Genomic DNA, 27,920 nt, shown 5'->3' on the forward strand with positions numbered 1-27,920 from the left:
AGAGGCATTCCATGAGTGCCGATATACAGTATAACAGCACTGGGACTTTTAACTATATGTATCACTCCGAAATGACCATTAATACAAAGTAGCTAGCCTGCAGATGTTTGTGTTCAGGTTACTAGGCAACAGTCCTATTTATAGTCCTAAAACTAAAAAAAACTGTTGACGGAGCCAATATAAATTATTCAATTAACAAACAAATCATAATCTGTTGTTGCTTATTACTGTTAACAATAAGCCTGCGGCCTTGTACCTACGACCGAATCACAGCCGTGCTGATATTCAGTATAACAGCACTCCCTCTCGTGTGATGTTGCTTAATTAACCAATGGCTACTATTAGTGGGGTCCACACAAAATCAATACATTACAGTATAATACAATACAATACAATAATAATACATTATAATACAACAAAATACAACATAGAAATAAAATAAATTAAAAATCCCTATTTCATACAACCATATCCAGCCAAAAATCACAAAAAAAAATCACAATTTACATTTCCAACATGAATAGGTTAGAACAATAATATATGATAGAGCATGTTAGTGAGCTGCATTCCATCATTTAACTGCTCTATGGTTGAAGGTACGCATTCCCATTTCAGATTTTATTCGTGGTGTCACATAGATGTTTTAGTTTCTCCTTCTTGTGTTAATTACATGTGTATCACGCACTAATATATACCGACTGGCATTTGACAGTTTACAGTTTTTCTAATTAGTCCAGTACAGTGTTGTTGCTACTCTTAGTCTTCTCCTATGACTCACTTGACTCCTCCATAACCTCCTCTTCCTCTCTCTCTCTCTAACTCCCTCCCCCTCTCTCTCTCTCTCTCTGACTCCCTCCCCCTCTCTGACTCTCTCTCTCTCTCTCTCTCTCTGACTGCCTCCCCCTCTCTCTCTCTCTCTCCCTCTCTCTTTCTCTCTCTCTCTGATTGCCTCCCCCTCTCTCTCTCTCTGACCCCCTCTCTTCCTCAGTGAGTCACACCTATGGTTATGGTCTGCTGGATGCAGGTGCCATGGTGGCCTTGGCCCAGAACTGGACCAGTGTGGGACCGCAGCACCAGTGTGTCCTCTCCATGCTCACAGAGCCCCGGTTAGGAGTGTGTGTGTGTGTGTGTGTGTGTGTGTGTGTGTGTGTGTGCGCGCGTGCGCGTGTCTGTGTCTGTGTCTGTCTGTGTGCGTTTGTGGATCTGTGTAAGTGTCTGTGTGTGTGTGTGCGTTTGTGGATCTGTGTGTGTGCGTGTGCGTGTGTGCGCGTGTGTGTGTGTGTGTGTGTGTGTGTGTGTGCGTGTGTGTCTGTATGTGTGTGTGTGCGTGCGTGCGTGACCTTTCTATTTTTTTTGTAAGATTTTATTTTTCTTTCCATTTTCTTTTTACACAAAACATTATACACACATTACTTGACAAACATCACAATACATCACAACTTGACAAACATCACAACACATCTCAAATTGACATACATCACAACGCATCACAGCTTGACATACCTCACAACACATCACAACTTGACATACATCACAACACATCACAACTTGACATACATCACCACACATCACAGCTTGGCATACATCACAACACATCACAACTTGACATACATCACAACACATCACAACGTGACCTTTCTAAACAAGCGCTGAAAGGCTTGCGTCTTTGTGCACACGCGTGTCGTGAGTAAAAAATGCCAACGGATAGTCCTTGACTATTATCCACTCCAGTATGTGTTTTTCACCTCAGCTCAACCCTGATATTATTATTCTCTCTCTGGCATTGTGAGAGAGGCTAGACGGTCTAGTCTGTCTGCACAGTAAACGTCCGGGCCAGTCATGTGGCCTTGTCAGTGTGAGACTGAGCGTTTCTATTCATGTGTCACTGAGCCCCGGCCCTCCCCACCTCCCTCCCCCCTCTGCAGGGACATCGGCGGCCGTCTGGTCTTCAATAAGACCGTGGAGGCCTGCTGGGGGAGGCCAGAGTACATCAGCTCTCTGGAGCACGTCCAGGCCCGCCTCACGCTCTCCTACAACCACAGAGGGAACCTGGCCATCCACCTCGTCAGCCCCCTGGGGACACGCTCCACGCTGCTGGCTCCCAGGTAGAGACACACACACACACACACACACAGATAGATTCACTGAGCACTTTATTGGGAACACTATACTACCGGTAATACTGCGGTAGGGGTAGGGCACTCCCTTTTCTCTCAAAACAGCCTCGGTTCTTTATGGCATCGATTCCGCCAAGATGTTGGAAAACATTGCGTCGAGATTCTGGTCCGTGATGACACGATTGCGTAGGTTGTTTTTTTCAGGTGCACTTTCAAGCTGTTCTGTCCACATCCCAAAGGTGTTCGACTGGATCCAGATCCAGGTGACCGGGAAGGTCATTGAAGAACACTGAACTCGTTGTCATGTTCATGAAACCAGTTTGACACGACTTTTGCTTTGTGACATGGTGCATTATCAGGCTGGAAGTAGCCATTAGAAGATGGGTACATTGTGGTCATGAAGGGATGCACATGGTCAGCAACAATACTCAAATAGGCTGTGGCATTCAAGCGATGATTGATTGGTATTAACGGGCCCAAATTGTGCCAAGAAAACATTCTCCACACACGCCATTACACCACCTGAATGAATGAGAAGGTGTACAGTTGTTCCTAATAAAGTGTTCAGGGAGTGTACACACACACACACACACACACACACACATCACAACATTACAAACACAAGGTGTAACCTGTCCCTCTCTCTCTCTCTCTCTCTCTCTCTCTCTCTTTCTCTCTATCTCTCTCTCTCTCTCTCTCAGGCCCCATGACTTCTCATCAGAGGGTTTTAACGACTGGGCGTTCATGACCACACACTCTTGGGACGAGGACCCTCGCGGGGAGTGGACCCTGGACATTGACAACGTTGTCGAAGGAGGACACGACAGTGGTAACAGCTTTCTTCCTCCTCCTCCTCTCCTTCCCGCTCTCCTTCCACACCTCTTTAACTCTCTCCAACCTCCCTTTGTCTCTCTTATCCTCAACACTCCCCTTAATTCTTCCCCGGAGGTCACTCCGTCTGATCTCTTATGTTAACCTAACGAGCGGTTCGATACCATAAATCTTCTCGCTCGCTCCCAAAGCTCGGCTCTCCCATTTCCTTTTCCACCACTGCATCAGGAGAAATGAGACCAGCTCAGATATCTACCTCCTCCTCCTCCTCCTTCTCCTTCACACCTCCTCACTCCAGAGTAGACCAGTTCCCTCTCCTCCTCCTCTTCCTCCTCTCGTCAGTTCCCTTTCCTGTAATGAGTCACTACATCCTCCCACATTCCCTTCCAACTCTTTCTCACCCACCACCCCATGGAACTATCAGACAGCTCATCCTCCTCCTCTCACGCAGTCTAACCCCCCCCCCCCCCCCCGTTCTCTTCTTGCTAGTGTGATACATTCTTTACTCTGCTTCTCTCTCTGTTTTCCTATCTCTCCTCTTCCTCCTGTCTCGACTCCTCCTCCTCGCTGTCGTGTCTCATCTTCTCCTCCTCCTCCTCTCTGTCCTCTCTCATCTTCTCCTCCTCTTACTCCTCCTCCTCCTCCTCCTCTCTGTCTTGTCTCATCTTCTCCTCCTCCTCCTCCTCTCTGTCCTCTCTCATCTTCTCCTCCTCCTCCTCTCTCTCCTCTCTCAGGTGTGTTGAGTCAGTTCTCTCTGGTCCTGTACGGGACGGGCTCCAGCGCCATTAACCCCTCGTCGCCCGACTTCCCCCGGCCGTCCAACAACAGCTGTAAGACCTTCGACGCCCAACAGATCTGCATAGGTGAGACCGAGTGACACCAGAGCACAGCACGCCCCCCTCAGGCTGCAGCCGGTAGTGTAGTACTACCAAGACGTAGTACCGTGGTACTGATAACTTCGCTCATTTATATGCGCAGTGCAAACACTTCTCAAAGGAAACTTGTTTCAAAGCAAAAAAAGCACAGGGTCGGGGATACGTTCCCCCCGCAATGTCTTTCAGATCTGAGCCGCATACGCAGGGAAAACAGATTGCCAAAAACCTCCTTTTTTGAAAGTGAAGAAAAGTCTCTGTTTCTGGGTTGATAGCGTGACTCTTTTACTCCCTCGAATATGCATCATGCCAAATGTTGTTTGAAAACAACATATGTTATGTCGCCCTTAATGAAGAGACGGGGCGTGAAGTCCCAGCGGCAGGGAACAGCAGAAGCAGCGCGGTGACATTGTGGGAGGGTGTCGGGGTTGTAGAGCAGCTGTAGTTGGCATGAGGACGCCTCCCCCTCCGAGGCAGACAGATGGGGTCAGAAGCCTCTTGGTGACACAAACCATTAAAAACGTTTACTTCTCATGCATATCAAATGACCCTTAAAACGCTTCATTCGTCCAGAGATTTCCATTTTTATAGACAGATCTGGCTCGGGGGGATGTTTTTTAGCCTTGTCGCGTGCGACCCCTACGCGAGTGTGTTTCCCAGCTGGCCAGTTAAACGTGCTTGTGTCATCTCCTCTCCTCTCTCTCTCTCTCCTCTCTCCTCTCTCTCTCCTCTCTCCTCTCTCTCTCTCTCTCTCTCTCTCTCTCTCTCTCTCCTCTCTCCTCTCTCCTCTCTCCTCTCTCCCTCTCTCCTCTCTCTCCTCTCTCTCCTCTCCTCTCTCCTCTCTCCTCTCTCCTCTCTCTCCTCTCTACTCTCTCCTCTCTACTCTCTCCTCTCTCCTCTCTCCTCTCTCCTGTCTCTCCTCTCTCCTCTCTCTCCTCTCTCTCCTCTCTCCTCTCTCTCTCTCTCTCTCTCTCTCCTCTCCCACCCATCCAGAGTGCAGCGCAGGCTTCTCCCTCTTCTTGCAGGGCTGTGTGAAGATGTGCCCCCCCGGGTTCACCTCCGGCCCCCAGCTCCTCAACCTCTCCATGGAGAACTGGGTGGACCTCTCCTCTGTCCAGGCCTGCCTGCCCTGCCACCCGGCCTGCCTCACCTGCTCCGGCCCCGGGCCTTCAGACTGCCTCTCCTGCCCCTCCCACAGCCACCTGGTCCTGGGCTCCTGCCTGCACCAGAACCAGGTCCAGCGGAAGTCCCCCACCGGCCCCCTCCTCCCGTCCCGGGGAGAGGGAGTCCGGCTAAGCGGGGCAGGGGGCGGGGAGGCGGTTCCGCCGGGAGGGGGGCTCAACCCCGGGGCCCCGTCCTCCCCCGTGCCCGCCGCCGTGGCCGTGCTCAGTTGTGCCTTCATCCTGGCCGCCTTCGCCGGGGTCTTCTTCCTGTTGCAGTTGCGCTCGGGAGGCGCCCCCTGGGACTGGAGGACCAAACTGCGGAACTCTGCGGAATCCGGGGGTGGGGCGGCGTCCGGAGGAGGGGGGATCCGGGTGGGCGGCTTCGGCGTCTTCGGCGGACTGGGGGGCCGAGGCGAGAGGAAGACGCGCGTGTGCTACAAGGGGATCCCCACCGTGTGGGGCGACGAGGACATGGCGGGGCCCGGGTCCGAGTCGGACAGCGAGGACGTGGACTCTCACAGCGAGAGGACGGCGTTTATCCGGACACAGAGCGTACTCTAGCACCTCCTATAGCCTCCTCTCTCTCTATACGACTCCATCCTCTGGAGACCTGCTCTGTCTCTTAGGTGATGGTGGGAGGGGGGGGGGACGGTCTGTATCTCCCTCTGGTCTGTCGGGCCTGATTAATGTCTGGTTTTTGCTCCTCAGACTGATAGACAGAGATGAGATTGAGCTCAGCCCCAATCAGCGGAGACACTTTATCTAGCTGTTCCAATGGTTCACCCTCATGCATTAATAAAACAATCGTTTATTGAATATTAAAACATATCATATATATATATATATATGATAAGATTAGACATGTAGATCTCCTTTATTTGCAAGCACAAGATGCAGTTTATTGCCATGGCCCAAGGCTTGGTGAATATTTTAGAGTTTGGATGCGTTGTTGTTGTTGTCATGTTTTTCATTGACCTTTAGTCGGATGTACAAAGCAGCCAGCGTCCCTCCTGGCTTTAAAGAGATGTGGGATGCACATAGACATCCTCCTTAGTTCTCTCTCTCTCTCTCTGTCTGTGTGTGTGTGTGTGTGTGTGTGTGTGTGTGTGTGTGTGTGTGTGTGTGTGTCTGTGTGTGTGTCTGTGTCTCTGTGTGTGCGTGCGTCTGTGTGTCTGTATGTGTGTCTGTGTCTCTCTGTGTGTGCGTGTGTGTGTGTGTGTGCGTGTCTGTGTGACCTTTCTAAACAAGTGCTGAAAGGCTTCCCTGACAGTTACTGAGTGACCATGATATGATTGGATATCATGATGATAAACACAGACAAACAAATCGGACATATTTTGATCAATCTTGTTTTTCGCCGCCTGCTTGTTAACCGGAACATGTTCCATATCCCCCCTGGTAGCTTGTAAGAATATATACCACAGCTTCATTGAATAGCCAGACTCTTCCTCCTAGTAGTCCTAGAGTCCTAGTCAGTACTCAAGTTTGTAAGAAAATCAGGGGGGATGGTGGATTTTATCATATGGGGACAATTTGAGCATCCCCACAGCGTCAGTGACTTCAGTGTCAGTGACTTGGCAAAAATGTCATTACATGTGTGCATACCATCCCCCCTCAACTTGAGTGCTGGTCCTAGTAGTATCTGGGGTCCTAATAGTATCTGGGGTCCTCATCTTCCTCAACATTTAATAAGATAAGCACACAAAAGCAGCACAAGTAGGAGATGAGAGGAGCAGGTAAGGCTATATTAAGGCACTCGTATGGTATTGAACCTGCTAGATGTGCAGGGGAATGTGATGCTTCTAGGTGCCTGTTCCCGTCCAGCTGAAGGAAAAGAGCACTTAAACCAAAGTGATTTGACCTTTTCAATATTGCTCTATTCTTTTGCTGTAGGCAATAAATAAATTCATTTTCTCTTCTTCAATCTCCCAACGGAGGTTCTATAGATTTGTGTTTCTCTCTCAGAACCTCTTTATCAGAACAGAGAACAGGATGTGTTTCCCTTGATATCACGGGTAATCGCACCGTCGACGGAGGATTGTCACCTGTCTGTCGGAGGACAAAGTTAAGGACATAGTGATTCAACTGGTCAGTAGACTAAAGCCTTTGGATCATGTATGTGACTGGTGTTTTAAAGATGGGCAACAGCGTGTAAATAGATTTTATTGGATTGTAATTTTATAGCGTTTCTTTTTATATATCTTTTTTTATTTAAATGATGATTGATATCAATATTGTGGGGATAAACTTCATGCTGAATTAAAAGACTTTGGCGGTCATGTTAAGATCTTGTCATTACTGACTCTGTACTCCAGTATCATCATTTGGGAATGTGGTGTAGCAAACTTGCTTTTAGTCAACCAGAGCATGTAAACACAACATGTAAACAGAATGCATGCATACACGCACACACTCTCACACTCACACACGGATACACACTCAGAGCCTTGTCAGTGCCCAATGGCTTTGTTCCATCACAAAGCTACTTACTATTATTCTCCAGCCTTGTGTTTGGGTTGTCAGGACAACCTTCCTGTTCTCCACCATCCAGTTCTAGGAACAGCAACGCCACAAGCCTCTGACAACGTTTCCGAAGCCCTAGGTTCAACTGCATTATGGAGTCCATTAATATTTAACCTATGTTAATTATACGAATGGGGGAAAAGTTGTGCGTGCCTGTGAACGTTCCAGAGATTGTTCACAGAAGTTTTCCTCTAAGGGAAGCTATGATGATAACTATATTCTGAATGCAAACCCGTAATTAGAATTGCAGGGAAGAAATTACTGCTTATTTGGGTGCCTGTAGCTACAGCATGCTTTGCATGACAAGTATATGTTTGAGTGAGTGTATGTGTCTGTGCGTGTGTAGAATTGGCGGAGGTAGTAGACAGTCACTAATCCTATACTTCATTAAGTCATTCACTTAATTGTGTGTCTGTAAGTTCACCGTCTCAACTCAGTTACGTGTGTGTCATTAAGTCTGTCCTTTATGTCCTCGATGCGGTTGAGTAACCCTGGGAGTCTGGGTTTTGGTGGAGCGATATATTCTGCTACAGATCCCTATAGACCAATTTAATACCCATTTTCCGATCCATGTCTGTGACATGACCAGTCTGTGAGATAGATACTGTTGTGAATTTTAGTTTGGCTTTCCAGGCCAGTACCAGTCTGGTAGAGAAAAGCCTTGGCTATAGATAACTCTAAAGACTCTCTACTGTACAATACAGAGCACATATCCCCGGGGGGGTATCTCTCCACCATCATCACTCCTCCCAACAACACTCCACCTCGCTGACACCATTATCTCCCTCCCACACAACCACAGTGTGCTGTCGGTGCTGTGGTGATTACCCGAAGGCGTCCCGGTCTCACTTTCTCTCGGTGTCCTTGATCCGGTTTTATCTAGTTTTTTAACATCTCTTTCTCTCTTTTTTTTGTTCTCCACACACCATTTCTTACTTGACAGTCAGACTAATTGAGTATTTTATCACCCTTAAATTACCCTCCTTTTCTTTTTGCGAGCTGAAAATCTCAGGCACTGCCGGTTCATCCTCTCCCAGGAGGTGATGATGTGTTTTGGCTGCTCAGCTTCAGGGCTGCTGGGGTCTGCAGGTGGCTTGTCTCCTGGTCGCTGTCCTCATGCTACCTGTGTCGGTGACCATGTATAGCAGGCTGGTATCACTGAGAGTCATCAGGAGTCCTCAATATACTCTCATCCACCACTACTGGGTGGTACCTGACTCAATGCTGCCCCCTACTGTTAAAATGACTACACATGGAGAACATTTACATTTATTTTTTTGAGGCTTTTAGCAGACACCTTATTCCAAAGCGATGTACAATCGATACATTTGACTACGCAAGTGAATCATCAATTCACCAGTCGTAGCAGGAAGAGTAATCTAGCTCAGGGCAGTCGTCATGATGGAAGAAAAAAATTATATATATATTTTTATATATGTATATATATATATATATATATAAATAAAAAATATATATAGACACTGGAGAAACATTACAAGGGGGGCAGTAGAAGTCTCAGGAGACACAGTATAGGGGAAAAGCAGGTGTCTCAGGAGACACAGTAGAGGGGTAAAGCAGGTGTCTCAGGAGAGACAGTGCTGGGGGGTAGTAGATGTCTCAGGAGAATGTGTTTCAAAGCTGGCTACAGCATGGACAGACAGCTACTGAGACCAGAGATCGGTGGCTAAAACAATACCACGTCCAATAAGTGTCTAAATGTGTTGATTTGTTAATATTAAAAACTAAAAAAGACAAAATAAGCAGTGGGTTGACACAGACAGAAGTATCATGTTCGATCTTTATTTTGTAACTTATCTTGACTGCATTTTTCTTCTATGCATCTTTTATTCACACGTACATCCATACGAAACAAATACAGTGGAGAAGATAAAAAATAAAATCAATCCGTCATTTATGTATTTTCATCTTAATAAACACAAATGTAGCGCTACAATAAATATCACATACAAAAAGACAAACCTACAGACAGACAGAGTGACTCAGACACATACAGAGACGGGAGGGGGGGAGACAGAAGAGACAGGAGGGAAGAAAGGGGGGACTGGAGGGGAGGGGAGATTGCAGTACTAACGTACACTGGTAGAGCGCAGACCTGCGGGAGTGAAAACTGTGGTAAACTCAAGGTAACTTTGGAACTGTTCTGCAGATGCTCAACAGTGATGGACATTAGCAATGTTGAGTGACAAACCGAACAGCACCCACTCAACTACGGTACGGTACTTTCCATCACTGTCATGTAGCCTCCATCACTGTACAACATTCCTCACTACAGTTCCAAGGTTGCAGTGAGTCTAAGACAGCATATTAGGGGGGGGGGGGGGACACACATCAGACAAGACAGTAGGGCAGATATGTACAACAGCAACAGGGTCAATGGAAAGCTTCGATACAGCGGGACGGAATAAAAACAGGGAGTTAGATGAGAGCGTTAAAGTGACAGATGTCAGAGTGAGATGTCTGGGTAGAGGCTGATCTAACGTGTCACTGATGGTTTTGCTTTCCGCATCACGTCACCTAAGGCAGATATGGATCACAGAGTGTCCCCAAAGCTACTCCCACTGTAAATACTAGGACTGATATAAACCCCCAAAAATAACAGAAAATGCTACACACCACAGGTGCACAAGTGCATTTGCTTTCAAAGTCCTGAATTAACCCCCTGCGGGTGCAGGTTTATCCCCAGCCCTCAGTTGTGTGGGGGGGTGGTCTGTTCACTAGGTAGCCTACCACCCTATTGGTAAAAAATAAATGAAGGGTAGGGTGAACCACCACGATCCCAATTCACACAGGGATCTTCCGCTGACATTGAAAGAAAAAGGCAAGGATGGACATGACCCGGTGTTGGGACCTAATGGACCAACACACTGACGATGATGATGATGATGATGATAGTGGTGCTTAGCAGTACTATGTATGAGCAGACACCGTCCCTGATACCGCACTCTGGACCTCACTACTATTCCTCTGGCATACTATATCTTCACAGAAGTATATCCAAATCAATACACTATACATACCGATATTTGTCATTTGTGTTTAAATATGAGGTATCAATATTGTCGTGTCTTCTACTCCGTACAGTAACAGAACACAACACCGCCGCTCGTCCTTCAAACATATTAGGAATATGGAGCATAGAAATGGCTTTTAGGAGCATTTAAATACAACATAAATTCCATTACAGGTCATTCCGCCGGCTCACTCATCAGGACACAATAGCTTTGAGAGAGGCTAACGTAACAAAAGTGTGTGAGTGAGAGAGAGAAAGAGAGAGAGAAAGAGTCTTCAGACCGTCTAGAAGTAAAGGGAGGGAAACTGGAAGGACAGCGGGCTGATAAGTCCTCCGATAAGAAGATATGAACCAAAAACAAAAAAAGCGTGGGAAATCCTTAGTGAGCGAGGGGCCTAGTCACCGTTTGCGTCGTGACGATAAAGAGTGACGCCGTCTCATGTCATCTCTGGCAGGATATTCACACTCTGACGTACAGTAGCTTAGAGAGCCATAGCCTCAGCTCCACTACTGCAGAGAGAGAGAGAGAGAGAAGGAGACATTCACACGAGATTCAACACTGCTGCAGTCGGTCGGTCAATGCAGTCATTCAATAAACGAATACAAAAAACAATGAGCCGTGATTGAGCTCGCGACGGAAAAAACAGTGCTCCAGTCCCGGTGAGAATGTCCATAGTAGAAAAGAAGACCCCCCCAAAAAACTAAAAGAAAAACGTGACAACCAAATAAAGCTTTAGAAATTGCACTCCATTGCAGCATCATCCCCAGGTCCTTGACCCTAGCGATATTTACATTCAGTAGTTCGTCCGTTATGGGAATTTGGGAGGAGTAGAAAGAATGTAACGTTGTAATGTAACAAATGTAATGTTTTTGTAACATTTTGAGTTTTTTTCTTTTTTTAAAAACTGAAATAATTTGCGCTTTAAAATTACATCGCTAGCAGATGACCACAAACATCTGTTGTATTCCGTGATAAAGACCGTGGTTTCTGAACAACCGCAACAAAAAAAAACGGCAACGGTCCGAGGTTCTGTGATTCTTGACAGCCTGTTGTGTGCCGTCACAGCTATCGTCTGCCCCCTGCAGGTCAGTCAGAGTATTGTCATGGTGGTGGACCTGCTTCTCCAGGTTGCTTCGCAGAGTTCAGGTCGTGGTGGTGTGGACAGGACACCCCCACCTTGGCCAACCCTCTGTGCATGGGGGTTGTAGTGTGTGTGTGTAGTCTGAACAGGACCAGATGGGCCTGGCCTGGGCGGGTGGGTGTAGCTGGGCTGGCCCTGGGCCTAGCGCAGTTTGAGCTTGAAGGCAGAGAGCTCCATGGGCTCCAGGTTGACGGAGGAGTCGTTGGCCAGAGGCACGCCGGAGTACATCAGCGACAGAGACATGGGTTGGAGCAGTTGGAGGTCCAGGTTACGGAACAGCCCCGACACACCCAGCTAGAGAGAGACACAGACTTTTACTTTTGCTGCTCTTCAAGTTCAAGTTCAAGTTCATTGTCATATGTATTTAATACAATGAAATTCTTCACCCTCGTCTCTCTCTGTAGTATCACACACAACAAACATAGTCCACAGTACAAACAAAACAACAATACAGTACAAGGTGCTTAGTGCAGGGTGTAAAGTGCCAAGTGCAGTGCGCATGGTTCAGCAGTTCAGCAACCTCCCTGTGGGAAGAAACTATTTCTGAGGCGTTTGAGTTGATACTTTAATTGAGTAGAGTATCAAGAGAGAGAGAGAGATTCCTGAATCCTATTAGTAAATTGCGTGTGTGCCGAATTCAAGCCATGACTAATTTATTAGCTCTTCTACGAGAGAGAGCGTGAGCGTGTGCGTGTGTGTGTGTGTGTGGTGGACACTGACCTGCCCCTGGGTGGTGCTACAGTTGAAGCCGGGGTTCTGCGCCTCCAGCTCACAGTCGAGGCCTTTGCGATGCAGGATGAGGGCCGTGTACGGAGACGGGGCGTGGGAGCCCTGCTACTCACAGGAGGAGAGGAATATCGAGATCAAACGGTAAACAGGGCGGCAAAAAAAATAAAATAAGCATAAATAAAGCAATTAATTCTCCAGTTCGACAGATGAATGATGACTCATTCCTCTTGATGGTTACTGTGGGATTTATTTAGTAAAAGTTTTGGGGGGAGAGAGAGGGGGCGGGGGTTCTACAAAGCTACATAGATGAGTAACGTTTTTCCTATAACTGAGAGAAACTGAAGGGTGGGTGTGTGTGTGTGTGTGTGTGCGTGCGTGAGGATGGGTGGGTGTGGTTCGGTTCGGTCACCTGACTCTGGATGCTGCGCATGTTGAGTATGTGGAAGTCGCAGGGCAGCGTGCCCGCCAGGGGGGCGAAGGTCTGCAGGGGGGGGATGCCGCGCTTCTTAGGCAACACAGGCAGCGCCAGGACGTCGTGGTTCAAGAGGGCCGAGGTCATGTGACTGAGCAGGGACGGGAAGCTGGTCGGTCCGACGTCCGACACCTGGAAAGGCACAGAAGGCGGATCGGAACCTCAGGGAGGTTTCGCAAAAGACAGCAAAGCTGCAAGAAACACCTTGTATGTTTGTCCTCTAACTACTGCCACTGGGATATACTGGGATCACTTGCTGCTTGCAATGCTGCTGCTGCTACTGCTGCTGCTTCTAGGATGGGATGTTAGTCTGGAGGGAGTATGGAGTGAAGGGAGGGGCTGTGGAGTGAAGGGAGGGGCTGTGGAGTGAAGGGAGGGGCTGTGGAGTGAAGGGAGGGGCTACAGAGTGAAGGGAGGGGCTACAGAGTGAAGGGAGGGGCTACAGAGTGAAGGGAGGGGCTACAGAGTGAAGGGAGGGGCTACAGAGTGAAGGGAGGGGCTACAGAGTGAAGGGAGGGGCTACAGAGTGAAGGGAGGGGCTACAGAGTGAAGGGAGGGGCTACAGAGTGAAGGGAGGGGCTACAGAGTGAAGGGAGGGGCTACAGAGTGAAGGGAGGGGCTACAGAGTGAAGGGAGGGGCTGCAGAGTGAAGGGAGGGGCTGCAGAGTGAAGGGAGGGGCTACAGAGTGAAGGGAGGGGCTGCGGAGTGAAGGGAGGGGCTGCGGAGTGAAGGGAGGGGCTGCGGAGTGAAGGGAGGGGCTGCAGAGTGAAGGGAGGGGCTGCAGAGTGAAGGGAGGGGCTACAGAGTGAAGGGAGGGGCTGCGGAGTGAAGGGAGGGGCTGCGGAGTGAAGGGAGGGGCTATGGAGTGAAGGGAGGGACTGTGGAGTGAAGGGAGGGGCTGTGGAGTGAAGGGAGGGGCTACGGAGTGAAGGGAGGGGCTGTGGAGTGAAGAGAGGGGCTGTGGAGTGAAGGGAGGGGCTATGGAGTGAAGGGAGGGGCTACTGAGTGAAGGGAGGGGCTAGGGAGTGAAGGGAGGGGCTACGTGAGACCACAGCCTCAGCACGGGCTACCCGGCTGCTACGCTAGCATCCTTACTGTTGCCATGGCAACATTACCTCTTCAGTTCCGCATCTCAAAACGAAGGAGATAAAAGAGTGAAACTTGGAGAGGAGTTTGGTAAAGAAGCCATGCTGTGAGTGCAATGAAGGGTCAAAGGAGAAGAAGAAGAAGAATACATTTAAATAAATAAATAAATAGGAACGGGATGACGGGGGGGTTAATGAGTTCAAGTCCATACAGTGTTATCGCTCGCATCCAAAAACAATCAACGTAGCCCCTCACTGACCTTGTTGCCAAAGGACCTCCTCTCTAGCAGGAGGCGGAAGCGGTTGGCAGTCTTCTTGTTGTCCTTCAGGCCCTGGCCCAGGCCGCGGTTATCATCCTGCATCAGCCTGCGGTCCAGAATCACCTCCAGCTGACCTGAGGGGGAGAGAGAGAACACACCAGATAACACACCAGAGCAGAGCACTTAACAGTCTCCGGGACACACAGCAGCAGGAGCAGGAGCAGCTACCCAGCCAACGATCCCTCCATCCCTCCATCCCTCCCCCAGTAACAAGCCAAGCCAAGAGCAACAACGCCAACGCCAACAGTTCTCTGGCACTCCCTATAACCGATCCATCAAACTTTATCTATACAGCACACTTTAAAACAAGAAATGTGGGTCCGATGTGTTTTATAGCGGATAGAATAGGTGTGTCATGGTGTGTGGTACTGATAGCAGGGTTCCCACACCTTCTGAAACATCACCTTCTGCTGAACCCCTTCGTCAAGGACTTTCAAGACTCAATTCCCTCAAATTCAAGGACCCAACACGGCATAGTTTGAGACTAGTTGAAGTAAAACTTTTTTGAATATATATTTTTTTGGAGAGAGAGAGAGAGAGAGAGAGGGGGGGGTGGATTCAAGCAAATAGACCCAATGTCTATTTTCAAAAACTTTTAAGACCTTGATTTCTTTTTCTCAAATTCACAAACTTTCTGGGATTTCAGGGACTCGTGGGAACCCTGTGTGTGGTACTGATAGAGTCATGGTGTGTGGTACTGATGGAGTCATGGTGTGTGGTACTGACCGCTCTCCAGGCTGGTGACGCCCAGGGCCTGGGCCGTGTGCAGGGTGAGGCGTTGCTGGCTGTCCTGGATGTAGGCCTGGGTGGGCATGGGGTAGAAGTTGGCCTGCAGGGGGAGCTTCAGGAAGTGACGTCGGGGCTGGATCTGTGTGACGCACACGCACGCGCACACGCACACGAACACACACACACGACCACACATACAATCACACAAACAACACCGCAAGAGAGATGATTATTACTAAAACAGAGTTCCCGTGAGAGAGAGAGAGAGAGAAATCTTAGCTAGAGTGATGATAAAACAACTGACATTAAAGAGCAGATGCTTTCTAGGCAGTCCAATACGTTTACAGACCTGGAAGCCGTTGAGGTCTGTGTAGAAGGTGTCCTCACTCTGGATGTCTGTTACCAGCCGTATGGCCAGCTCCTTATTGGTCTGTTCTCTGATGTCCACCATGATGGTGATATCCAGCGAGAGCCCGTCCACGCCTGGGGGGAGGGGGGGAAATACACACACAGTGGTCATGAGGAGTTCTGGCTGGTTGGCTGGCTGGCAGGCAGGCGTGTGTGTGTGTGTGTGTGTGTGTGTAATACCTGGCACATTGTGTATGCGAATGGTCTGCTCAAAGTGCTGGTAGTGTGCCACCACCTCTGAGAACAGAGGCCCCTCCACCACACGTACCACAGGGGGCTCCTTCTGACTGTAAGGCTGAGAGAGAGAGAGAGACCGTTTTAGAACACCTTACTTCTGAGTTCCTTCTGCTGCTACCAGGCCTTATTATTTTGTTTTTTAATGGGTGAAGAGACCTAAAAACCAGCAGACAACACAAACAAGAGTTTGGTTCCTGTTTAAAACAAAATCCACTGCGGAGATGAGAGGAGGCAGGGGAACAGCAGAGGACACAGAGGAACAGCAGAGGACACAGAGGACACAGAGGAACAGCAGAGGACACAGAGGAACAGCAGAGGACACAGAGGACACAGAGGAACAGCAGAGGACACAGAGGAACAGCAGAGGACACAGAGGACACAGAGGAACAGCAGAGGACACAGAGGAACAGCAGAGAACAGCAGAGGACACAGAGGAACAGCAGAGGAACAGCAGAGGGACAGCAGAGGACACAGAGGAACAGCAGAGGAACAGCAGAGGAACAGCAGAGGAACAGCAGTGGACACAGAGGAACAGCAGTGGACACAGAGGAACAGCAGAGGACACAGAGGAACAGCAGAGGACACAGAGGAACAGCAGAGGACACAGAGGAACAGCAGAGGAACAGCAGAGGAACAGCAGAGGAACAGCAGTGGACACAGAGGAACAGCAGTGGACACAGAGGAACAGCAGAGGACACAGAGGAACAGCAGAGGACACAGAGGAACAGCAGAGGACACAGAGGAACAGCAGAGGAACAGCAGTGGACACAGAGGAACATCAGTGGACACAGAGGAACAGCAGAGGACACAGAGGAACAGCAGAGGACACAGAGGAACAGCAGAGGACACAGAGGAACAGCAGAGGACACAGAGGAACAGCAGAGGACACAGAGGAACAGCAGAGGACACAGAGGAACAGCAGAGGAACAGCAGAGGAACAGCAGAGGACACAGAGGAACAGCAGTGGACACAGAGGAACAGCAGTGGACACAGAGGACCAGCAGAGGACACAGAGGACACAGAGGACACAGAGGAACAGCAGAGGACACAGAGGAACAGCAGTGGACACAGAGGAACAGCAGTGGACACAGAGGACCAGCAGAGGACACAGAGGACACAGAGGACACAGAGGAACAGCAGAGGACACAGAGGAACAGCAGAGGACACAGAGGAACAGCAGAGGACACAGAGGAACAGCAGAGGAACAGCAGAGGACACAGAGGAACAGCAGTGGACACAGAGGAACAGCAGAGGACACAGAGGAACAGCAGAGGACACAGAGGAACAGCAGAGGACACAGAGGAACAGCAGTGGACACAGAGGAACAGCAGTGGACACAGAGGAACAGCAGTGGACACAGAGGAACAGCAGAGGACACAGAGGAACAGCAGAGGACACAGAGGAACAGCAGAGGACACAGCGGAACAGCAGTGGACACAGAGGAACAGCAGTGGACACAGAGGAACAGCAGAGGACACAGAGGAACAGCAGAGGACACAGAGGAACAGCAGAGGACACAGAGGAACAGCAGAGGAACAGCAGAGGAACAGCAGTGGACACAGAGGAACAGCAGTGGACACAGAGGAACAGCAGAGGACACAGAGGAACAGCAGTGGACACAGAGGAACAGCAGAGGACACAGAGGAACAGCAGAGGACACAGAGGAACAGCAGTGGACACAGAGGAACAGCAGTGGACACAGAGGAACAGCAGTGGACACAGAGGAACAGCAGTGGACACAGAGGAACAGCAGAGGACACAGAGGAACAGCAGTGGACACAGAGGAACAGCAGAGGACACAGAGGAACAGCAGAGGAACAGCAGTGGACACAGAGGAACAGCAGTGGACACAGAGGAACAGCAGAGGACACAGAGGAACAGCAGAGGACACAGAGGAACAGCAGAGGACACAGAGGAACAGCAGAGGAACAGCAGAGGAACAGCAGTGGACACAGAGGAACAGCAGTGGACACAGAGGAACAGCAGAGGACACAGAGGAACAGCAGAGGACACAGAGGAACAGCAGAGGACACAGAGGAACAGCAGAGGACACAGAGGAACAGCAGAGGAACAGCAGTGGACACAGAGGAACAGCAGAGGACACAGAGGAACAGCAGAGGACACAGAGGAACAGCAGAGGACACAGAGGAACAGCAGAGGACACAGAGGAACAGCAGAGGACACAGAGGAACAGCAGAGGACACAGAGGAACAGCAGTGGACACAGAGGGCAGAGGAGGCAGAGGAACTGCAGGAGCACCTTGGCTTTTCCGTCAGGCAGAAAGAGGTACGCCCCGCTCTTGTCCTTGGAGGGCCGAGTGCCGTAAGTCACAAAATGGACCTGCACCTTCAGCTCCTGGGGGTCATCCTTACGCCGGATACTCTGACAAGAGAGACAAAGAGATAAAGAGATCAGGCTTTAACACCAGAACAGCCGTGGGTGGGGTCATTTGACACTGTGAGTACATTTTCTTTTATATCTTTATGCACTCAATCAAATTTCAGGACCCTCCTTTCATGACTTTTCCTAGATATGTGCGTTCTACCACCCCAGTATCCTTACATATTCAAAATCACATCAGGATAAGCTAGTATAAAGCTATTTTTGCAGTTTTTCTGTGTAGGAGGCAGGCTAATTTACAAGACGGCCAACTAGTGGTCGTGTGTGTAAGTAGCAGCTTCCCCTTGTAAAGACTATGGTCATTTCACCCACCGAGGCGGCTCTTATAGTAGGTAAAAAAAAAGGCACGGCTGTTCTAGTGTTAAGAAAACGACGCGTGTGTTTCCTTTACTACGAGACATCAAAGTAGGATTAGAGGTCGGAGCTGATTTTTTTCAAACGAAAGGTCACATGACACACAGGTCAGAGGTCAAAATGGAACCTGACCTCCAGCAGCCCCGTCGTTCCAGAGAAGCCCAGGGTGAGAGACTGGCTGGTGATGTAGAAGGGCTGGGGGTCCGCCGTCTGCGAGCGCAGGGGGAAGGGGTCCACGGCCTGGACCTGGGCCTGGCCCCGCCCCCCCGCCGACAGCCTCAGCACCGTCTCGGAGCGCAGCGTCATGGGGGTGTCGGTGGAGTCGTACAGGTGGAACACGGCCAGGCCCAGGGCGGGCAGGCGCACCATGAACGACGCCTGGAGACGGGAGACGCTTAGTCAAGAGAGAACACTCGCACGCCACACACACGCGCACTCACACGCAAGCACTCACATGCACGCACACACTCTCACCCACCTGAAACACCTCTCAAACAATTAGTCAAGAGAGAACACGCACACCACTCACTCACACGCACCCACACGCTCGCACTCACCTCACTCGCATGCACTCACTCACCTCACACGCACACACACTCACACGCACTCACTCACACACTCACACACTCACCTGGAACACCTCTGCGCTCATCTGGCTGGCAGAGCTCCACTGAGCACTCAGCTGCACGGGGAGGGTCTGTCCGTCCTCTGTGAGGACACGCACCCTGGCCGAGTTCACCAACACCGTCACCACACACAGCCTCTCCTGCTCCAAAGGGTTAAACAGAACCAGGTACCTGCCATGGGGGGAGGAGGGGGGGGAGGAGGGGGGAGAGAGAGTCAGAAACACCCCCTCCCTGGAGGCACCACACACTGGGAAGAAGGGGAGCAGAGAGGAGAGAGGGGAGAAAGGGGAAGAGAGGTGGAGAAAAGGACAGGGTGGGTGGGAGAGGCAGAGGGGTATCCAGTAGCAGAAGGACGGAGGGGGGGGGGGGGGTACCTGGGTCCGGCCGTATCCAGCTCGATGAGTGTCTGCTGGGGCAGGGAGTCCTGAGTAGCACGCCTGGCATCCTACAGTCACACAAACAAACAGGCCCAAAGTTCAACATAGAAAAAGCTCAACTATATCATCATCATCATTGTCATCGTCGTCATCATCATCATCATCATCAGCACCAGCACCAGCAGCGCTGCCCCCCCCTGTCCTCCCTCACCGTCTCCAGGAAGGGCTCTGTCTGGTAGTAGTGATAGAGGTCCTTGTTCTTCATCACCAGGAAGTGGGCGGCGTTGATGATCACTCTCTTCAGGCCAATCAGAGAGCGCAGTAGCCTGGTGCCGTAGTCGATGACCACGTTCTCCTTGGCCGTGCCTGTGATGGCGTCGTGGTGCTGGAAGAGGGCGACGGTGCGCCGGGCGTCCGTCAGGAGGGTGTAGTCAGAGGTGGGGTAGCGTCCTTCCATGTCCGCGTGGCGAGCGTGGGCCACGGCTAGGCTGTACAGGATCTCTGCCCCCCTAAGGAACACATTTATTTTATTCAGGGTTCCCACACCTTCTGAAACATCAAATTCAAGCACCTTTCAAGGACTTTCAAGACTCAATTCCCTCAAATTCAAGGACCCAACACAGCATAGTTTGAGACAGACCTAGATGAGAATCACATTCCGCCGTTCACAGACAACAATTAAAAAGAGAGGCTTGAATGTGTGAAGCTGTGAACACTAGATGGTCTCTTGCCTTCTCTACCACAACACAGCAAAACACTATATTGTGAAATATGTGTAAAGTTAAGCAATACAGATACTTATTTACTACGAGCCAAGTAAAACATTTTTGATAAATATTTTATTTTAAAATATAATAATAGTTTTTTTAGAGAGAGAGAGGGGAATTCAAGCACTTTCAATGACCCATGTCTACTTTCAAAAACTCTGATTTATTTTTTCTCAAATTCACAAACTTTCAAGGACCCGTGGTAGTCCTGTTTTATTTAACCAGGAAAAGTCTCCTTGAGATTAAAAAATCTATTTTACAAGAGTGTCCGTCCTGGCCAAGACAGGCAGCAGCACAATGAACGGGGTTGCAGACATAAAAACAACATTAACAATGAAAATAGAGTCAATAAATGACAGAAAAACAATATTCATCAACATTCATCAACATTAGAGATCAAACAGGCGCAATATGAATCAGTAAAAAACATCTACAGCCAGATTGTGTCTGCCTCCAAATCATTTAGAACGACTTCAAACGCATCCAGTGAGGCCAGCTCCCGAACATTCAGGTCATTTTGCAACTGATTCCAAGCAGAGGGAGCAGCACACTTAAAGCACCCCTTTTCCCAATTCAGTACGGACTTAAGGGACAGATAGAAGAAGTAATAACAACAAACACATGGACGAACTTCAAATCAATGAACTGGGGAAATCCAAAACTGAACTTGTACTAGTGTGATCTCCCAAACGGCCTCACCTGAGGTGTGACTCGAGCACGCGGTCCATGCTCTTGTAGAAGGGTCTGGAGGTGTAGTAGCCGCTCCAGTAGTGGTCCTCGCGGTCCGCGTACGTGAAGAAATCTCCGCTCAGCACCGGGTAGTCTGGGGGTCTGCTTCCCTGGGCCACCCCGTTGGCTTTGTAAACCGCGTTGAAGTAATCTGTCAGTGTCCCAAACTGGGCCTGGAAACACACATTTAGGTACACATCAATGACATGAACCTTGATAGACTAAATTATCCTTTCCATAACCTTTCTCTCTCTACGGTCTGGTTCTCTCACCTGCACGTGCATCTCGGGGTGAGAGTTCATGTAGTCGAAGAGTTTCTGGTAGTTGAGAAACTGCTGGTCCCACTCCAGGGCCTTGTCGAAACGGAAATCGTCCCCCAGCGGAATCAGAACAACCTTACTGCGGAACAGCTTGGACTTTTTGCGGTACTGGTCCAACAGCAGGTGTGCCCTGTGTGGAAGAGACGACAACGACGACACTTACTGCTTGGCAGCGGTGTCGCTTTTGTGTTTGCCAGCGTAAAGTGTCAAAAGATGACCTTGATAGAGGAGAAAAGAGACCCTGGAGTGGAAAGAGCCAATCAATAGCTTTTACTGAGCTAGCCTAGTTTTTTCCCATTAGCCCCAGTCAAAATGAAGGTCTTCAAAGCCAGCTTATTTCTCTGCACACAGTCCCTGTAGTCCCTAGTCAATCACAGCCAAGCCAGCGGGGGAGCTCTGGCTGACATCCCCCCATCCCCCAACTCTCTGACACCCACTCCGATCCTGTGACACACCCAGAGCGAGGCCCTTCTCTGCCGGGCTCACCTCTCAGCCACGTTGGCCTCCCCCACGGGCTTGGGGGGCACCTTCCAGGGACAGTTGACACGGCCGCCTGGCAGCCTCTTAAAGTCAAACTGGCAGCAGATCTTGGGGTCAGGGCCGCAGGTGTGGGGCACGTCATAGCTGTAGAAAGGCATCATGTGGCAGAAGATATCGGTGCCCGATGCTGGGTCTGTTGCCACGGCAACACAAACGTCAGAAAAAAGAGGGGGGGAAAAGAGAAAAGTGAAATAATGATTTATTTATTTTCTAGCTGCACGTTTTTATTTAAGAATTTAGTAGTAGTACAAGCGAGGACCATGATGCGTGTCCTTGAAACAAACTATACGTATGTGTATTTATTGGGGCTATTTTAATTTCTCCAAACCTGACTGAAACCTGAAAGACCATTCAAAAAGTGGCACACCTTATTCAAATGTACATACTCCCCAAAATACAAGCACATGGTCCAAAACGGAACGGCTTTCCTTGGCAGTAGGCCACTCACCCCAGGTCTGCCTCCACATGAACTCCAGGCTGCGGCTGGACGCAAAGTGTTTCTTAATGGAGTAGTGAACCCTCTGGATGAGCATGCTGGTGAGGTTGGCTCTCTTCAGCAGGTACGGCATGGTGGCGCTGTGACCGAAGGGGTCCACCGCCCACCCCGAACGAGGGGTCACCCCTAGGCAAACAACAAACCAGGACGCTCACATTTACCATCAGGAAAATCAAAGGGCAAGGGTTATACACCATTTTACCACCTGCCTACCACCACCACTGCGTAGACAGACAGAAGAGATTACATAAAAAAAAAAAAATAGCAGATGGCTTTTGGCAGGCCTTTAGCATTTAGCAGATTGGCCTTTATCCAAAAACGACTTACAAGACCTATATTTTGTGCTAAGTGCAGGCATTAGGGGTGGGCATCGACGATCGATCGATAAGGATCTTGGTCGATCACAAAATAAAACATTTGGTCGATCACAAAAAAAAAAAAAAAAAAAAAAAAAAATTTGTGATCGACCAAATGTTTTATTTTGTGATCGACCAAGATCCTTATCGATCAATTATCGATCGTCGATGCCCACCCCTAGCAGGCATGCCTCTTTCTTACCCAGATTGTTCTCCAGCCACTGGTGTCCTTCGATGAGCTGGTCGATCATGGCGAAGTAGTGAGAGTTGGCTTCGTCCGTCATCACCCAGCCTCCGGTGGCGATCTCCAGCTGCCCTCCCAGGATAAGCCTGATGAAGAGAGGAGAGGATTTAGCCTAGGACACCTCATACTCTGCAGAAGCCCCAGTGTGGAACAGAACAGGCTAACGCTAACTCCGAGCATTAACACGGACACAATGCTATTTTAGGAACACAGCTACATTCTCGCCACTGGGGGAGCTGTGCAGACAATGAGATCAGGTGATAAATGCAGCCTGATCATTTAGTTATCATCACTGTGCCTGGGAATAGACACTGTCTGTTGAAAGTCAAAAATGACTTTAGGGTAACCGTGCCATGTGTTGAAAGGAGGTCACACACACACACACACACACACATACACATACACACATACACATACACATACACATACACATACACATACACATACACATACACATACACATACACATACACATACACATACACATACACATACACATACACATACACACACACACAACCTAAGAGATTAAAGATTAGGGTTTGTGGGGCTATGGAGAACATTCCTTGTGGGAGAAATCTCCAGTGGGGGCCTGACTGACTCTGTCACGTTGGAATGTGACTCACGTGCGCATGGCCTCCTGCTTATGCATGTCCACACTCTCCCACCACTTGGCGAAGAACGAGATCTCCGACCAGATGAACTTCCGCCGCGGGTCCTCTGCCAACTTCACCAGCATGTTGTTGAAGATGTGCTGCGTCTGGTCTGTGTAGTACTTATCAAACGTCTTGATCCAGCCTGTCAGGCCAGGGAGGGGGGGGACAAAAGCCAGGGTTTTCACACCAACACCAAGGTCAGGAGAATCATACTACAGCAGGGTTCCTTCCTAAGTTTTAACTAACATTTAAAGTCAAATTTAAGAGCTTTTTTAGACCTCTTTGAATATAATTTTTGACCTATTTACGACACCGTATGATAGCTTTTTGTCATCCTCGAGGTGATGAAATTAGGGATTTCACTGCCGTACAGATAAAAAAGGACCTCATTTCTAGACCGAATAACTTTGAATTTGAGACCTTTTTAGGCCTTATGGGTTGGATTGCTGGATTTTAGACTTTAAAAGGTTTTTAAGACCAGCGCGGGAACCCTGTACAGTCAACCTCCTAACACTGCCACTGTGCTTTCCATGGTGAACTCTGGTTTACGTCCCAAGAGAGGTAGCCTAACGGTAGCGATTGATGGCCTTGCAGTACCCTCCAAAATAGAGCTGTATTAAAAATAACAACCCCCTGTTTTATTATTTAAAAAGGTGCAGTCGGTGTGCCATACAAAGACCATTAGAAGCTGTGTAAGTGACAAAGGTGCAAAGCAAAAATGACCAGGCATCTCCCAGAGGGGCCTGTATGTCCTGGAAAATTGATTGTTATTTCCCTTATCCTCTGCTGAGCTGACTTTATGAAAATCATCTTTATGGTGTTTCCGAGTAGTAACTCGAACATCATCATAATGAATTCCTTTCACGGCAGTATTCCAAAGCACAGAATCTCCTGCTGACATTGGGTAGAGAGGGACAGACCGACCAATTACAGTGAGAGGTAGTGACAGGGGCCTTTACAGGGCTCTCTGCAGGTCCCACGCTGACACTGTGCCAATCATTTGACCTACTTAACTTTTACCTGCAGTTTTTCTTCCACAGTAAAAGCCTTCACCCGACTTTCAGAGACGGGAGCAAGACAACAAATCAAAGAGCTTTTTTGTGTGTCCTCACTTAGCACACGCCGTCTCACAGCCCACACTGACAACTAGACATGACGCAACGGCTTTCTTCAATTCGAACTTCAACAGCAACAAAAAATGCTTATTCTTTTCCTAGGGGGACAAAATCTGCTGGTTTTCGGCTAAAGTAAAGTCAATAGGAAATCTAAATGGAAATGTCAGTATCTAGCCGAAATCTAACATCATGGCCAAGAAACACTCTAAACACTCCACTCTAATCAAAAAAAAATCCAATTCTATGTTGGATTCTAATTTCCATGTGCCACTTAATTTGTCAGTCAATCATGTCAGCTTAATGCTTGTAATAACTACTATTTTATAAAATGTTATACTACTTTTTTTTCTGTTTCCCTACAATAAACAGGCTCACAGGCCTCCATTAAACACAAGATTTCCCCACAGGTTAGTGCAGTGTTTTTCACCCCTGGTTCTGTACGGCAACAGCGTGTCGGCTTTTGTGCAAGCCCAGCACTATGGGATCCGATTCTCACAAACTAATCATGCAGGTCTTGATTAGGTAAATCGGGTGTATTGTTGGTGATGGGCTGGGACAAAAACCAAGTGTATATAACAGTCGGTTAGAGGCCTCCCTCACCTGGATCGTTGTGGGAGTGGGGGACAACGAAGACCTGCAACGGCTCCTTGTCCCACTCCCCGGGTTCGTAGGTGATCTCAAAGCCCTGCTTCCACACGCCACCGTCCATGTTGTCAAACTTCAGCAGGGAGTACACATCCAGCGTCTGTGAGGCAACAACACCCCCCCCAAACATAACCCATCTTAATCAATCTCTGAACTACATTTCATGACTCAGATCCATGATACATTGAATTCTCTCCAGGCCAAGCGAGTAAGGTATAACTCACCTGCAGGTCTGTTTGCCCACGATGGCCCTGGGCGAACTGGCAGTCCTGGGGCTTGACGGAGAGGAAGGTGGGGCGGCCGTCGAAGGGCAGGATCCAGGAACCGTTGGCGCTCCGGAAGGGCAGCTGGCCGCTGGGGGACACGGCACCGGTGTCGGTCAGCTCCAGCACCGAGTCCTTGATGTGGCTGATGATCTGGTGGTTCTCCTCCAGGAGCTGCTCCAGCTGCTCTATGCGGTTCTGCAGAACTGATATCTGGCTCTTGAACCCAGGAAGGGGGAAAAAAGGTGTGAACATCACAGCAATCACAGAACCATATGCAATATGGTCACACTTCACAGGCGGGCGGCGAAGAAACTTTTTCGGTAGACAGGCAGACATTACTGGAATGGAAAAAAACAAATAGCTCATTCATACATAACTTTATTTTCGGAACAGCTGTTATATCAAAATCCCAAACATCCCAAACATTAAACGGCATGTTTAGGCCTACATTAATTAAATCCTGTCAGTCCATGGTAATCAAGCACACTGCTGCTGGAGAAAGTTTCTCAACATATCAAGTTTCTCATCATCACAAAATGCTATGATGCCGCCAAAAGAGTTCAGCCGTGGTTGCTGGGTTTCTTTCAGTAAGGTGTGTTTACAAAATAATTAACTGACTGCCTCTCAGGTTACAGTACAGAATAAATGATGGATGTAGAAACATGAATTATTCAAAACTATATGAAGCTCATCAATGAGACCCTAGAGTATTCTACTTTGTTAATTACAGCTTTGATGTAACTCAATATCAAAGGAAAACAGCACACCAAGATGTCCCATCCCAACATGCAGCCTAAGCATTTAACGTAGACATGGATTTCCAGCCTAACTAGCATGCACTGCTTTCCCCATCGACCTTACCCGTGGGAAGTTCCCGCCATTCTGTCGCCTTGCAGGATCGTGTTGGACTCTGTCCAGCATCAGGTAAAGTGAGAAAACTGCCACGCAGAATATGGCCCCACCACAAACAGTCACCTGCTTCTTCAGCTTCATCCTTCAGCCTATTAAAAATCTTTTTTTCCGAACAGGGGAAAAAGCGTTGCCTTATAAGATGGGAAGGAAAATGTCCTTGAAAAGGACACGGCAGAGTGCACTCCTTGGGAAGTGGGAAAAAAGTGCCTGAAAGTGACCGTCTAAATGTGTCAGCAACGGTTCATTTCCATCCCCGCACTCCCCTAAACCTCCATTCACCAGAGCAGGGAGGGGGATGTAGGGGTGGCGAGGGTGAGGGACAGAGGGTACTTAATCAGCAGTAGCTGGCAAGCAGTCTGTCAGCTTCGGCCAAACCAGAGCCACCGCCGGGCTCCTTCAAAGTGGTCCTTGTGCTCAACCATCCAAACCTTTGAGATTGCGGGGTGAAAGAAATAACAAGCTCTCCAAACAGCAGGGGCTCAAACAAGGAGCCTACTGTCCCTGCAGCATGGTTTGTCTCTGTGTGCTCCTTTGGTCCGGTCCAACTCCCAGAGCTGCGTCTAATCCTTCAGCACAGTCAGAGTCCCCTTTTGCTCGATTGGCCGCCAGGGCAAAGCCATAACCAGTAAGCACAGGGCTGCAGCAGTGCAGAGGAAAAAAAGGGGGTTGAACGAAAGGCTAAAAATAATATTAAAAAGAAAAGCCCTGATGGTCAGGTAAACAAACGAGCATGCATCATGGCTTTTCTGTTAAAAACAAATGGGGACTTTTTTTTTTTAAAAGGGCTCCTTGTGGAAGGAGTGACAGTTTAAAACGATACAAGGCATTCTCTTTATCTAGCCCTTTCCAACTGGCTCACAGGGGGCTCCAGGACTTTGGATGCGACAAATGTGGAGAAGAGAAAAAAAATCAACAGTAACGACAGGGATGAATTTCCTTGGTCACATTTGCATATGTTTAAATAACGTTGGCGGGGTCCTCTTCAGATGCCCAAGGGTAATCTCAGTTTATGAGCCACGGCAAAAAGAGAGACTCCACTTGATGAAAACGCCTGTCAGGAAAAAACAAAACAATGGTTAAAGTATGAGGGGGAGTGTGTGTGTGGGAGAGGGGAAATGACAGGATGGGCAAAACAACCGAGCTGAGCCCAGTGGCCTGGATTTCAGAGCGCTAAGCAAGACAGGTGCTCCTCCTTTCTTCAGCGTGCAAATCCTGCATGATCTTAATCCTATCAATTCACAGGCTGTCAGTGACTTAGCCTTCCATAGGGATTTGGGATGATAAACCCCAACACTTACAGTCGCACAGTTTGTCTGAAAAACAATAATTCCCAATTCAGGCATTAAGAGAAACTAATATTCGTTAGGCTATTTTGTGCCTGATGACAAACTCTTTTAGCATAAAAAGCATCCAGAGTATAGCTGCAGTCAAAAAATCACACATGTTCACAGAGAGTT

The 27,920-nt window shown here is 48.9% G+C and overlaps 2 protein-coding genes across 2 annotated transcripts in view; one reads left to right on the plus strand and one right to left on the minus strand.

Annotated features, from left to right (window-relative positions):
• furinb (furin (paired basic amino acid cleaving enzyme) b) overlaps positions 1 to 5,657 on the plus strand; it is a gene marked incomplete at its 5' end in the record, with an annotated part of 84,531 nt that extends 78,874 nt beyond the window's left edge. Inside the window, 5 exons of the mRNA XM_080539056.1 lie at positions 989 to 1,106; positions 1,926 to 2,105; positions 2,819 to 2,946; positions 3,683 to 3,811; positions 4,814 to 5,657. Coding sequence (XP_080395182.1) covers positions 989 to 1,106; positions 1,926 to 2,105; positions 2,819 to 2,946; positions 3,683 to 3,811; positions 4,814 to 5,544 — 1,286 coding nt within the window. The 3' untranslated portion in view covers positions 5,545 to 5,657. The remainder of the gene's footprint in view (positions 1 to 988; positions 1,107 to 1,925; positions 2,106 to 2,818; positions 2,947 to 3,682; positions 3,812 to 4,813) is intronic.
• A 6,163-nt stretch (positions 5,658 to 11,820) lies between these two features.
• On the minus strand, positions 11,821 to 26,544 carry man2a2 (mannosidase, alpha, class 2A, member 2; the record flags this gene model as incomplete). The annotated part of the gene is made up of 22 exons (XM_080539900.1): positions 11,821 to 11,973; positions 12,400 to 12,513; positions 12,818 to 13,012; positions 13,997 to 14,071; positions 14,227 to 14,360; positions 15,013 to 15,154; positions 15,365 to 15,498; positions 15,604 to 15,718; positions 17,920 to 18,042; positions 18,547 to 18,792; positions 19,046 to 19,211; positions 19,415 to 19,485; positions 19,629 to 19,926; positions 20,884 to 21,086; positions 21,186 to 21,363; positions 21,720 to 21,906; positions 22,222 to 22,395; positions 22,828 to 22,955; positions 23,496 to 23,667; positions 25,241 to 25,385; positions 25,510 to 25,767; positions 26,413 to 26,544. The coding sequence occupies 22 exons, from the start codon at positions 26,542 to 26,544 to the stop codon at positions 11,821 to 11,823; spliced, it is 3,543 nt and encodes a 1,180-aa protein (XP_080396026.1).
• Between the last annotated feature and the right edge of the window lie 1,376 nt (positions 26,545 to 27,920).

This window comes from Nansenia antarctica (genome assembly GCF_963989245.1).
Source record: "Nansenia antarctica genome assembly, chromosome: 9".
In the NCBI taxonomy this organism is placed as follows: domain Eukaryota; kingdom Metazoa; phylum Chordata; class Actinopteri; order Argentiniformes; family Microstomatidae; genus Nansenia; species Nansenia antarctica.